Here is a 14,216-nt window from a genome sequence, read left to right on the forward strand (position 1 = left end):
ATGTCTCGAACCTTCTAACGTTTATCAAAGACAAAAGAAATACGAAGCGATTTATTTTGCAAGCATCCTCACGTATTTTTGATCCAATTGGGTTGATATCGCCATTTACAGTTAGAATCAAATGCCTCTATCAAGAATTATGGAAACGTGGCACTGATTGGGACCAAGAAATAGACCCAGATTTAACTGAATATTGGAACAAATGGTGCCTGGAATTGCAGCACATGTCTGAATTAGAAATTCCAAGACATTACGGTTCTAACTTTGGAAAACTTCAGCTACATTGCTTCACTGATGCCAGCGAGAGGGCATTCGGAGCCGTTGTCTATGTTCGCTCAATAAAAGAAAATGGTACTCCCAAAGTACTATTAGTGGCGTCTAAGAGTCGTGTTTCGCCTTTGAAGAAACTGACAGTTCCTAACTGGAGCTTATGGGAGCTATAATTGGATCCAGATTGATGAAAACAATTAAATCGAATTTCGAAAAGGAGAAACCCAGTTTACATTTTTGGTGCGACAACCAATCAGTCATTTCCTGGATCAAAAGTAACGCCACAGAGTGGAAGCCTTTCGTAGAGAACCGCGTTTGCGAAATCCAGGAACTAACGGAACCAGTACAATGGAGATACGTTCCGACCAAACAGAATCCAGCCGACTTTCTCCGGCGTGGCCTAACAATAGATGGACTTAAAGCGAACGATACCTGGTGGACAGGACCAGAGTTTTTAAAGAAGTCTGAATCAGAATGGCCTGTTCAACCTGCCAGATATATCAAATCAGATGAAGCTGAAACAGAAAAAGGCTTAAGTACAGACCCTCCATTGTCTTATACGCGAGCGAAATGTCAACCAAAAGGATTGAACCTGTATTAAAACTAGAGAACTACAGTAGTCATAAAGAAGGTATATTTTCAACTGTATGAATCCAACCAAGAAAATTAAAGGAGAATTAAGCACAGAAGAAATCGACCAAAGCGAAATTTATTGGATTAAAATGGCGCAACAGGAAACCTATCCAAGAGAAATAAAGGCTCTCAAGGAAAAACGAGAGATTCATCAAGGTTCAGTACTGTCAGAATTGAATCCCTTCTTAGACCAAGACGGTTTATGTAGAATAGGAGGTAGACTTGGCTTCGCGAACATGACATTTGATGAAAGACATCCAATTATCCTGCCAACCGAACATCATTATACCTACCTTCTAATCCAGAAGCAACACAGAAATGTAATGCACATGAGCGTCACCGCAACTCTATCGAGTCTTAGAGGAAGGTATTGGATTACGCGAGGACGGCAGATCGTGAAGAAACAATTGGCCGGTTGTGTAACATGCAAGAGAATGAAATCACGTCCGTTCGTTCGCGAAACCGCGCCTTTACCTCCAGAACGTGTCAACGCGAGTCCGGCTTTCGAAACGACAGGAGTAGACTTTGCAGGTCCGGTCTATGTTAGATGTTATGACGAAAAGGAAGCAAAGTTCAATCAATCGAAAACTAAAAGTTACATCGCGCTTTTCACTTACGCAATAACTCGGGCAGTGCATCTCGAATTGGTTTCGAATTTGAGCGCTGAAAATTTTATATTGGCTCTCAAACGGTTTGTCGGTCGTCGAGGCGCATGTAGACTTCTTTTCTTGTCGGACAATTCAAAAACATTTAAAAGAACAGAAAAAGAATTGTCAAAACTTTGGAACTCGGTCCTCACACCAGAAACTAAACAATATTTCGGAGAAAATAAAATTGAGTGGAAATTTATTGTAGATTATGCCCCATGGTGGGGAGGAATATGGGAAAGGATGGTAAGGACAGTGAAGGACTGTTTGAAGAAGGTTTTAGGCACAGCTCTATTGTCTTACGAAGAGTTCGTAACGGTTTTGATAGAAGTTGAATCGGTAGTTAATTCTCGCCCTATAACCTTTACCGCTAGTGACCATAACGAGCCTTCACCCCTTACTCCATCCCATTTCCTCATTGGAAAGAGACTTGACGCTCTTCCCCCACGGAAATTTAAATTGTCGGAATTAGAACACAGAAGACATGATCTAACAAGTAGATGGAAACACCGTCAAGAGTTAGTAAACAGATTTTGGGTTAGGTGGCGGAAAGAATACCTGCTAGAACTCAGAACAGCTCAGGTAGTTAAAAATGGAACTAAATGGTCAGCTCAGATTAAAGTAGACGACATAGTTTTAATAAAGGATGATAAGTTGCCAAGACATCTTTGGAAATTAGGAAAAGTATTGGAACTCCATCTAGGACGAGATGGAATATGTCGGTTTGTTTCAATAAAGAAAAGTTCATCCATCATAAAGCGTCCAGTACAACTTTTGTACCCATTAGAAGTTTAAAAGTAGTTTTTCCTTTTGTCATTAAGTTTAAAACAAAAATGTTTGTAAAAATAAGAATTCAAAGAACCCTCATTTGGGGGGAGTGTAACGAAAACATGATTTTTTTTATAGTTAACTCTACTCCGTTTTATTTGCTCATGATAGAGCCCGAGAAAAAATATAGTCTCGAAAAAACCCCTTTCGTACCAAAAACGTAAAAAGAAGATGGTTCGCCTCGATAAGCGGCCTTTGGCCTATCCTTATTTACCTAGAGAAAAAACACCTATTGTAAGCAGCGTGGACACTAGCGGAAAATTTCGTGATTCACGCGTTTTTTGGTACGAGAGAGGCCCCCTTTTTTTTTAAGATTCTGTACCCTTTCTATAGAGAGGGTAGTTGCAAACAATTTGTAAACCCGAAAGGACGTGTTCTTCACTTCAATAAAGTTGTTTTTCTTCTTAAATTTATATCGAAGTTTAGTGTTGTTAATTTTAATTCGCCAACCTCAGTTAAGTTTAGTCTGAAACTATTTCGAATCGTTTCACAGGTTAGACTAAAGGTCGATAGACATTTTTCACTTATTTTCATACAACGCACAACCTCCTTGATTTCTTCCAGACGTTTTAGAAACAAGGTGTACAAATATAACTTCTAGATTACAATTTGGGCTTTCCTCCATTAACCCATAATATTTGTCCAACTCTAAAGTTCTTTTCAGATGATACAACTTTTGACTAAACTAGATGGGTCAAAATGTTGAGTCAGCAAAAAATTGGTCAGTGATCAATTTATAATTTGGTGATGCAACTTGTCCAACTTATATTCATACGTCGCAACAAGTTTACTCAACTCAAAAAAGTTGTTTCGTTGGAAAGTGACTTAAGAAAGACGTATTTTTCTTAAATGTGGGTCAATTTAAATTTTAGTCACACGTAACAATCATTTAAATATAAATTAAAAGATGATCAAGTATTTCTGGCTAGATAGTTCAAGGATTATGCTGTGTAGATTCTAATATCTACCAGAAGTTCAATAAAAGGTGTGACTTCTTCAGCCCATTAACGCTGGATCTCTAAAGGGACCGGAAAACGAGGTAGATCCCTCCATATGGCACGTTTGCTTTAGAAAAAAATAAAAAAAGGGCAATGGTCGTTAATTTTTTTTTCAGTAGGTTTATGAAGAATCATAATTGACAGAATGGCCTTGACTGTTCCCAAATTCACAGCCCCCATCCCTTCCACTGAGCTAGAGAGGGCTCGGTTTTACAGTGTATGGGAAGCGTTTTTGGTCTCTTTAGCTGTTACTCACCCAATAGGGCAAACTTTGGTGTACGAGTCACACCTAAACCGGAGATATGAGAAACGTTATCGCAAGAAGCAGAAATATATTACTTTACACGAAGTTCACTTCTCCCTACCTCGCGCCGGCCATCATCTATGAAGTTTTTTTACAGGCTTGAAACGTTACCGTTCCTCCCGAACAGCGAGGCAGAGGTGAAAATAACAAGACGGCCCAAGGGCTCGTAATAGTAGCCACATCGTACGAGTGAATAGCCTCTATACCCTACCCTAATGAGTGAATAACCCCTCTATAACTTACCCTAATGATACTCTAAACAGTGATAAAATTATAACCGTATAAATACTGTAATTCTAATATTCCGGCGAATCGAAGAACAGATAGTTTTAGTGATAATCCCCTCGAAGAGTTTACAACATAGACTTATGCCGATGCACACTTATCGCATCATATAAATTTCTAACAAGGACTTATGCCCAGAAACGTTTGAAAGAGAAAGTTTAGTTATAGTGATTATCCCCTCGAATTACCTTTAGCAATGCTAAAATGATCAAACGCATAACGCTCATTTAACACTATGTTAGCTCTACCTAAACCCATATTTGAATTAACCGCCAAAACGTTCCAGTCAAACATAACATAGATGACGATAGCTACCGAACGAGAACGAAACACGTGAGGAGCGCGGTAGGAAAAGGAAGTATCCGACCCCACAGATAATAATTGAAATGTATCCGACCCCACAGATTAAGAGGTACCCCACCCCACCTCACCCCGACACTTTAGAGATAAGACTAAACCATAAAAACTCAGATTCTCTACCAAGTCTCTATGGCTCAGTGGTAGAGTGTCTTACTACTGTGTCAGCGACCCGGGTTTCGATTCCCGGGTCTGACCTGAAAAAATTTTAATTGTTGTAAAATCTCTAACCGACCTCAGTTATCCCTATTGGTGGGTTGAGGTACTATAGAGTTCCTTTTAAGCTAAAATCTGACGATAACGAAAGCGACAACCCCGGCCACTACTACTACTACTACTACGGATCGAGAAAACTTAGAGCCTTATCGTATACTACGATGTAGCTAAAAACACTAGCTTCGCGTAGTGAAACAAGATGGCCCAAGGGCTGGGCCTTAATAGTAATTTTACACGGCTCACGTATAGTTGATCTCCAATAAATTGTACAACTAAAAACATTTCTGAAACACAATCGTGTATCCCCTTAATTTCTAATAACGTCACATTTCAAATAATATTAATGAAACTAAATTGTGCATCCCACTAAAGTATAATTTTTAAAAACCATACGAATCAAATAATGTATCTAAAACAAAATCCTAGATCCCCTAAACCAGAAATCACTATGACCGTAAACCGTCCCCTCTATTTTACGAAACCTAACCTAACCATCCAGCATAATCTCTGATGTATTACGCGCACAAAGTGCAGTAGTGCACGAAAATTATCATCTTGTTTCCCTTCACTCAAAAAAGCCCGCGAGATTTAAACTACCTTTCTTTCCTCTCTCCTCTCCGAGCGGGATGCCCCCTCTCCCTCTCCCCCCTCTCACTAATATACCAGGCAGGTATATTATATACGCGGAGCTTCGTTTCCCTCTTCGTATCGCCATCGCGTACGCTAGCGATCTCTCTCCCCCCCCGCGCACTTTCGTTTTCCCCCTCTCTCTCTCATCGTAAGCGTTCGTTTCGGGGACGCGTCCGGCACAGGGACAGGGACAGGGACAAGGACAGGGACAGGGACATGGACAGGGGTTTGGTGCCCTTTCTTAAATTTTACCGGAGAAAAATTCCGTGTAAAATTAAAAAATGTGCTTTTCTTACAATCGTATCATGGTTGTATGCAGGCTAAGCGAAATACAGTTGAATCCCGCCGTTTCTAGGAAACGTCAGATTATCTTGGCAGTGGCCATTTATCACAGTTCTCTCTCGAGAGAAAAAAATTTTCTCTTCGAGACTAGCGCGCGTCGGGAGGGGGAAAAAATTCACGCCTCTTCACTCTTGCAAAGTTCTTTTTTTCGGGTTTTCTCTTCATAGATGATGCCCACGGTACTAACCATTATTGAAGTAAGGTAATATATTTCTGCGAGAAGGCGAATGTGCCGAACTTTTTCAGTATTCCTACACAAGAGAGGGGAGTCCCAAACACCGCGTTTGGTTACTCCATAGGCTAGATTAATGGACTCCTGCATGTACGTGAAAAACCTACGATTTTTGTTTTTCACTTCCTCGAGTGACGATGAGGTCACGGAGAGGTAGTACACTAGATGAGTCTGTATGTGTGTGTCTATCTGTATGTCTGTCACGCGTTCGCAGTTGGGAAATCGGAGCGAACTTGTTCGCAAAATCCGAGCCGCGTTCGCAGTTAGAAATATTGACTCCATTATCATCGTTAGGGTTAAGATGTACGCGGCGACCAGCTAGGATTACAAGAAACGTCTAGCTTCCCAATGGTAATGCTTCTACCAAAGGTTCAGCCAATTGCGACCTTTTATATATTTTAAATTTCCAAAAATTGTCAACAGTAGCTATTTTTAAATTGATTTTAGAAGTAAAGTTTTTTAAAAGGTTTTAACTAGAATTAAGGTAAATTACTGACGATTAAAATGATTAATATCAATTATATTTATTTAATTGTTTACGAAAAACATCTTAATTGGGTAGATAGCCCAGGTCTCGACTCGGAGAGGTTTATTTTGTTTCCCCAATTTGTTTGTTATTGTGTTAACGATAACAGTACATAGAGGTAAATGTAATTATTCACGAGTTGTTTATACAGACTAGACCATGTAATAGTGAAATTATTCGTATATACAGAGTAAGTGTACGTTAATGTCCTCTCCAACACAACGGCACATGCGCTCCAACATTAAATTCTAGGCTAATTAACAGTAGATGGAGAATAAAATTTCGAAAACAAAGCAATAAAATTTTATTCACCATTTCTCGTCAAGAAGAACAGAGTATAAAAGGTCATATTTTGTGGAAGGAAAAATTCATTCCATATTCGGAGAACTTCAACGGCAACTTTAAAATCTACGCTCTTGAACTTGTTGCCGGTAAGAAAACTTTGGCCTTTTTTTATTCGTGTGACCAAATATTAGTCGGACGGCTGGCCAAGCATTTTCGTTTGTGATTTCTAGAGATGGGCACAAACCAATATGATATCGGTTACCGATATGGCACTTTAACCGATATATCGGATCAAGATTCATTTACCAATTTTTTAGATTAAACGGTTCAAGGTTAATATACCATCTTATCGGATAATAATCGGTAAAAATGCTTGATCATTGGTATATAATACTGGATAATTGGTAAACAATGCTTGATAATTGATAAAAACGGTTGATAATTGGTAAAAACGGTCGATAATCGGTAAAAAGCGGTATAAAAGCCTGTCGATATCGGTTTCATTGGCGTAAATAATCGGTTATCTCCCAGAGTTTAAATAGCCCGTTAAAATCAGTATCGATTCCTGTAAAAGTTCGTTATGGTATCGAGATCGGTTAATTTACTAAACCGGCCATTACTAGTGATTTAAAACACACTGACCTAAAGCCCTTCTAAAAAATTTGTATTCAATGCAAAAAAATAGTATAATTGTATATTTCAAAGGATTAAGAATTGGGTTTTATTGGAAAACATCAGAATAAAATTTCTCACGCATACTAGGGTATCCAAAAAATAAATCCAGCCTAAAACCCCTCGGGTTTTATTGGTTTTGTCCCACCAAAAATAAACCTTCTTAATAAAAACTCATCACTAAAATCTTCAATATTGAAAAATTAAAATGCTCAAATAATTTTTTTAGATAGTTTAAGAAATTTCGTGTTTCAACATCGAAAGTATTCTTTAATGATTATTATAAATAGTTCACACATGGAGGATTGCACCGGAAGACCAGACTACGTGGACAACAAAAGCAGACGGGTTTCTGTCCTCCAGATAGCCTGGCCTCCCTAATGATTAAAACTCTGAAATTATGATTAATTAATTATATTAGATGTAAATATGGCCAAATTTTGCATTCAAATAATAGCTAGTGTACTGTTGTGATCAATATGGAAGAGTATAGAGCCGTGGCACGATTATTTTAACCATAACAACGCTCAAAAACATCATTATGTGGAACGTAATGTACTTTAAAATTTAGCCCTATATTGATGATCTTATAATGGAGAAGAATTTTATGAAACAATACATCTATATTTAACGCGCATTATAGATACAAATAAAAATTTAATTGAACTCCGGCTCTCCCGATTGGGTTCCGCATGGGATGGCTTAGTTTTCGAAAACCGTGTTAGAGAGATATGAAAACAGACCAATACGTGATCCCTATTTTTCATGCCTGTCGAAGCTAAACTGAGATAAACTTTAAAGAGTATAAACATGGATAAGGAATGCTCGTGCGGAAATATTTTTCACGCTATAGGATAGGCAACTCCGTATCTCGAACTACAGCTTATTCTGTATATACTCAGTTACCGCTTTGGTTGTGAGCACGAACTTTAAGTAACCGGCTTGGGAGAGCTAATCTATTGGTATTTTACGCCTACCGACTGAAAAAGTAGGCTTCCTTCCTGTCGTATAGTTGCGTTGTAAATCTAAATGGGATATAACTTATGCGAACTTGAACTTTAAGGATCAGACTCGATTTAAATCAAACAACTAATCAAACTTTTAATTTTACATTATAAAATTACAATGAACATTATAAAACATGGGCCATAGTGGTTCTCTACCTCTAACTTATTTTTGCTTCTTCCTTGTGGAAGCATCTCGCGAGAACTAAATATCTTTTCTCAAAAACCCCACTCTGGTGGTGTTAGTAATTTTCCGAAAACTCTTACACTGTTAGAGGAGAGGCAAGGGAAATTCCACCCTTGACGTAGGTGTTTTGGTAGATGACAACTATGGCCTACTTGACCCCTTCCCTCACCTCTCTCTTTTTTCTAAGCCCTCTATACAAAATATGTGACCATCCTTTTTGATCTTGATATAAAATCTTAAAATACACTGAAACACAAATATTTTGACACTTGACAAAAGAAAAACGTTCATACCGCAATTATTCTATAACTTGAACTGTTTAATTACCTAAATTGCTTAATTTAAAATTAACTTCTTCAACATAAACTCCCCACCTTGAACTTTTAGTTCAATATCAAAGGCTAAATAACTAGCTTAAACTTCTAGGTGGTATAAAAGTCTAATATGTCTTCTGATCTCGGTGCCATTGGGTAGTTTCAGCATACAAGATCTCACTAGTCAGTCACGTCCTGGAAGGGCTTCCTTGACTCTGGCTAACTTCCAGAGAAGTCGGGGTGTGCGAGGCTCTTCGACTATTTCCACGTCTCCAGCTTTCGGCGTGGTCGTCTGTTGGTCTTTGCTCCCATGATGAGCGGATCGTAGGTCTAACAGATAATCTGTTCTCCAACGATTCCAAAATTTGTCCAGAAGAGTCTGCCGGTATTTTAGACGTTTGACCAAGTCTTTTCTACTGATAGGTTGATCTGCTTTGGCTGGGAAAGTTTGACGCGGAAGCGAGGTGAGCCTACCCCCAACTAAAAAATGGGCTGGGGTCAATGGCTCCGGTTCGTCTGCTTCGTTGTATACAAATGAAAGCGGACGTGAATTCAGGATGGCTTCAGCTTCTATTAGCACGGTTTCTATTTCATCGGGTTCGAGACGTGATAAACCCAAAACCTTGCGAATGTTGTTCTTTACATTCTTGACCATCCTTTCCCAGAAACCACCTACCCAAGGGGCTCTGTCAGTGATGAAGGTCCACTTTATCTGAAGCTCTGCCGCGAAAGTTTGCACTTCAGAACTTCTCAGTGTTTCTGCCAGGATCTTCAAGTCCTGATCCGCCCTTTTGAAAGTTTTCGCATTATCTGACAGGATATGTCTAACTATTCCGCGACGCGAAATAAACCGTCTGAAGGCCAATAAAAACTTTTCTGCCGTCAAATCTGATACCAACTCAAGGTGTATGGCTCGGGTGACCGCACACGTAAACAAAGCGATGTAACATTTGTTACCCGATTTTGTATATAATGGACCCGCGTAGTCCAAACCGCATGTTTCGAAAGGGGGCGAAAGCGTAACTCGGGCTTCAGGAAGAGAAGCCATTTTCGCTGAAGAGGATTTGGCACGAAATCTTTTACACTCAAAACATTGAATTATTACCTTTTTTACTAATTGTCTCGCTTTAAGAGCCCAAAACCGTTCGCGTACGTCTATTAAAGTCTCGTTCACTCCGCAATGCATATTTCTCTGATGGGCTTGGTTGACAAGAAGTTCCGAAAGTCTGTGATTAGGGTTCAGGAGCCAAGGGTGTTTCTCCAGGTAAGAAAAACCTGTCCTGTCCAGCCTTCCTCCAATACGTAATAAACCGTTATGTCAAGAAACGGGTGCAAAGTGTATATTCTTGAACTTGATCGGATCTGTTCACCCTTTTCTAACGTATCTAATTCTTGTGAGCACGAACTTTAAGTAACCGGCTTGGGAGAGCTTATCTATTGGTATTTTACGCCTACCGACTGAAAAACTAGGCTTCCTTCCTGTCGTATAGTTGCGTTGTAAATCTAAATGGGATATAACAGAGAATAGTAAGCCTCGATACCCGCGGGCAGCGCAGGGGGGATGAAATTTTTTTCCCCCATGGTTTATACCCGCGAAGGGGGGGGACGAATTTTTGCCCCCATGCCTCCATCCCCGGAGGGGGGTTGGTGTGTCTCCCCCTCACCTCCTCCACCTGAAGGGTGAAGGTTGTTCTTGAGTGTATGCTCTCTCTTTGCGCTAAGTCCCCCTTTTTATTCAGACTTTCACTTTCTCTTTACCCAGCCCGATACCCGCAAGAGCGCTGTGAAGGCTGGAGAGTTTTTTTTCTTCTCTCTCTTGGTTCCCTCCTCACCGTCTCTTTCCCTTTGACCATCTCTTTATTTTTACGCTTGCGAATGTACTAGCCTAGCGGCGAGCGGCGCGAGAGCGCTGTGAAGGAGAGTTTTTTTTCCTCTCTCTTCGTTTCCTCTTCTCCTTTACATGTGCAAAGCGGGGGAATGCGTGTACAACCATAGCGGCGCGCGCTTTCTCTCAGTATAGCACTGAAATGTTATAGGATTTCCATCTCTCGGGTCCCTCTCTCCGATACACGTGCAAAGCGGGGGAATGCCTGTACAAGCCTAGGAATTTCTCTCGCAACGTTTTTTTTTAATTTTACACGGAATTTTAATTCCGGTAAAAGTTTTTTTTTTTTAAAGCGGGGCATTTTTTTTTTACTTTCGCAATATGTATAAATCAAGAGGCGTTAAATATTTTATCCATGTTTTATTTTTTTACATAAAGTATTTTTTCTAGTAAAGTATTAATATTACGGATGCGTTCATTAAAATGCAATTTATCGATATAATAATAGTTAAAACGATCCTCGTAAGGTATTTTATATATTACGGTAAAAGGGCAAAAAGTAACCTTTTTTTTCACCATTGTAAGAGTCTTTTAAATTCGTCTTTTCTTGATAAGACAGATATAGTCATCTTTTTCCGAAGTAACGTCTACTTCGATAGGCACATTGAGCGTCCGTTTTCCAAGAATGAAGGGGCAGTCAGGGTACAATTGTCTATGTTTATCGCGTACCGATTCCGAGGTTGTCCATACTTGAAGAGTACCGTGACAAAAGAAACATCTGAAGGTATGGTCCGTGTGGACTAGCGTTTGTTGCCCGAAAATGTATGGACAGTCTGGGTACAATTGTCTATGTTTATCGTTTACCGATTCCGAGTTTGTCCATACTTGAAGAGTACCATGGCAAAAGAAACATCTGAAGGTATCTCTACGGCCTAAATAAAACCCGTCTCGCGCTAGTTCGGCTGCATCAACGTAAAGCGACGGCCACGATTGGAAAGTTTTTAAACGGGCTTCTTCCGAATTCATGTCGTATTCAACATCTCGCGGTTCTTGGGGTCGCTGAAAATTTCTTGGACGTAGGTATCCAAAATTGCCTTTTGAATGACAGACTTTGGAATGCGAAACTCCATATAATCAGAGCGGGCGGCGGGTGGTACGTCGTGGCCCTTGTCGTCTTCGATCGGTACGTTGTTTGTTGGAAGTCCGCGGATGAAGGGACAACTAGGAAAATGCCGTTTGTGCTCTTCGTGCACAGAAGCTCGAGGTTTCCAACTGTTTAATATACCGTGACAAAAATAACACTCTACGGTATCGGTACCATACGTATATAAATAAAAAAATCCGTCTCTAGCTAAATCTCTGGGATTTGTATACGGGGCTTCCCAACGAGAGAAACTTTCACGTCTTTTCGCCTCGACGTTCATACTGGGTTATGAAGCCCAACGGCCTTTCCCGTTTGCTTATATAAAAACATGTACACCCCCCTAGCGGCTAAAATAATTCATGTCCAGACCTGTTCGCCCACTCCTTCCTTCCCCCACAGCAAAAACTAAACTTTAACTAGAACCCAACCTATAACCGGAACTCCATGAAAACTAAACTCTAACAAGACCTAGGGCCCCTCGACAAAACGAAACAAAAGAGGCCCCCGTAAAAATAATCCGTGTCTAGACTTGCATACTATAACTAAAATTCTTTAACTACGTCAATGTTACATCATCTCGGTTTTATTAGAAATGAGGCCCACTCCTTCCTTCCCCCACAGCAAAAACTAAACTTTAACTAGAACCCAACCTATAACCGGAACTCCATAAAAACTAAACTCTAACAAGACCTAGGGCCCCTCGACAAAACGAAACAAAAGAGGCCCCTGTAAAAAAAATCCGTGTCTAGACTTGCATACTATAACTAAAGCGTGTCAAGGTTACATCATCTCGGTTTTATTAGAAATGAGGCCCAATCAATCCTTAACAACAAACCCCGAATAACGGATCCTTGCAATACGTGTTTAGACACGTTCGCTCTCCTAGCTAGAAAAAATAGGCCCTGTTTAAAACTGTAATATGTGTATGTTGAAAAAATAAAATCATTTTTAGGGGAAAAAGACATTTATTTATTTTTTACATATAAAATTCGTTAAGTGTATCAAGATTGCACGAAATATTAATTTCGGCTTTGTTAGAATATGCCCATAAGGCGTAAATTAAAGCCTTGTCAAAGGCGCAGGCCGTTCGGTGCTCACCGACGGGGTGAGGGTACAAGCACCGTACGGGAAGAGAAATGATGTCCGCGGTCGTGGCTTTCGGACACTTGAAGTCGTTCAAGTCGTGAACCGTTCTGTTGAGACGGTCAGAGAGAAAGGTGACTTTTTCGTCACCCTTTGAAAAGATTAGGTCGACCCCCTGTAGACCGGCGGCGAGGCATTCGTCGAGTTTGGCGTATGAGGTCAGGCCGGCATTCCAGTCCAATCGGTGCAGATTACGCGAAACCCACTGGTTTTGCCGTTGTTTTGAAATCGAGACGTGTGATTTATTGTACGGCGGCGCGAATGTCCAGGAAACGGTAGCCGGCTTGGCCTCGATGGTTGTTATGGCCAATTCTTTCACGATAATGTCCGTGCTGCCATCACTACGAGTGCATCCGTTCAGGTATTCTAATTCAATAACGGCGGACTTCATAATAATAACTAGCAGCGAGTCTGTGGGTGACTGTTTAAAACCGAGCCGGGAGTATATATGAATCTTCTAACGACCGTAGGGCTTCTTTTATAGAGATTGGCTGACATCATAACACCAACCGAGTCGGGATTGGATACGAGAATTCACGGGGTGTGTGTTTCTCTTATAGAGGCTGGAACGGCTGACGTCATAACACGGTCTAATACCGAGTCGGGATTGGGTAAGAGAATTCAGTGGGAGGGCGTGGTTCTCTTATAGAGGTTGGAAATGATGACGTCATTCATCCACGGATCCCTCTTAAATTTCTTGAAAAACATGTTTGTGCTTCTTCTCCTCGTTCTGTGCATAATGTATACAACGCAGTATATACCGCAAGCGGAACTGTTGGGTGGCTGCAAAGCCCTCGTATTATAGTTTATTTTCGTAGAATTTTCTCTCATAAATGTTTTAATATCTTCTGTCAAGGGACCCAAACCCAAAGAATCAAAATAATAACATTGTTTATTCCCATCGATATAGAGACAAATCCAATGACTACCGTTTCCTTTGTGATTATCTAGATTTATAACAATGGAAGCCGGGTATCGAAGGATATATTTGGGTAGAACATCGCGCGGGTATACGCCCATGAAACCGCGGGTGTATCTCAAAACCCTTCTTATGGTTGAAGCGTTCATGGCGAATCTACAACGACTGTTCTATTATGATCTATGTGCATTAAACTTTGAAATTCTGAATAAACGATCAAACTCAGCGTTTCGGGTACTGGTTCTTCGAACCCGAGTTCAAGTCGCAATTGTCCTTGTCGTATAGGGTTGTAATGATTTATATCTGACGCGGTACCATCTTGAGTCAAATCAAAACAGTAAAGCGTATAACCTTTGGGATACTCCTTCATAGATATTTCGTTACCATCGTCTTTGTAATGAGTACCAGATCCGGTAAACAGAGAATAATATGATCTAGCGTAAAGACCTTTTTTG

The 14,216-nt window shown here is 40.3% G+C and overlaps 3 protein-coding genes across 3 annotated transcripts in view; 2 read left to right on the plus strand and 1 right to left on the minus strand.

The window, feature by feature from the left end:
• Positions 1–14,216, plus strand: part of LOC149682651 (uncharacterized) — a 271,813-nt gene that overhangs the window by 4,248 nt on the left and 253,349 nt on the right. The gene's annotated exons all lie outside the window — the stretch shown is intronic.
• LOC149682653 (uncharacterized) lies at positions 993–2,345 on the plus strand. Its single transcript, XM_089834209.1, has one exon. The coding sequence runs from the start codon at positions 993–995 to the stop codon at positions 2,343–2,345; it is 1,353 nt and encodes a 450-aa protein (XP_089690335.1).
• LOC149682654 (uncharacterized) lies at positions 8,915–11,438 on the minus strand. Its single transcript, XM_089834210.1, has 3 exons — positions 11,420–11,438; positions 10,137–10,233; positions 8,915–10,019 (listed from the first exon to the last, which is right to left on the minus strand). The coding sequence occupies exons 1-3, from the start codon at positions 11,436–11,438 to the stop codon at positions 8,915–8,917; spliced, it is 1,221 nt and encodes a 406-aa protein (XP_089690336.1).

The sequence above is a fragment of the Phalangium opilio genome, unplaced genomic scaffold, assembly GCF_054372755.1.
Source record: "Phalangium opilio isolate 3A_F unplaced genomic scaffold, DU_Popi_V2 ptg000038l_1, whole genome shotgun sequence".
Lineage (NCBI taxonomy): Eukaryota > Metazoa > Arthropoda > Arachnida > Opiliones > Phalangiidae > Phalangium > Phalangium opilio.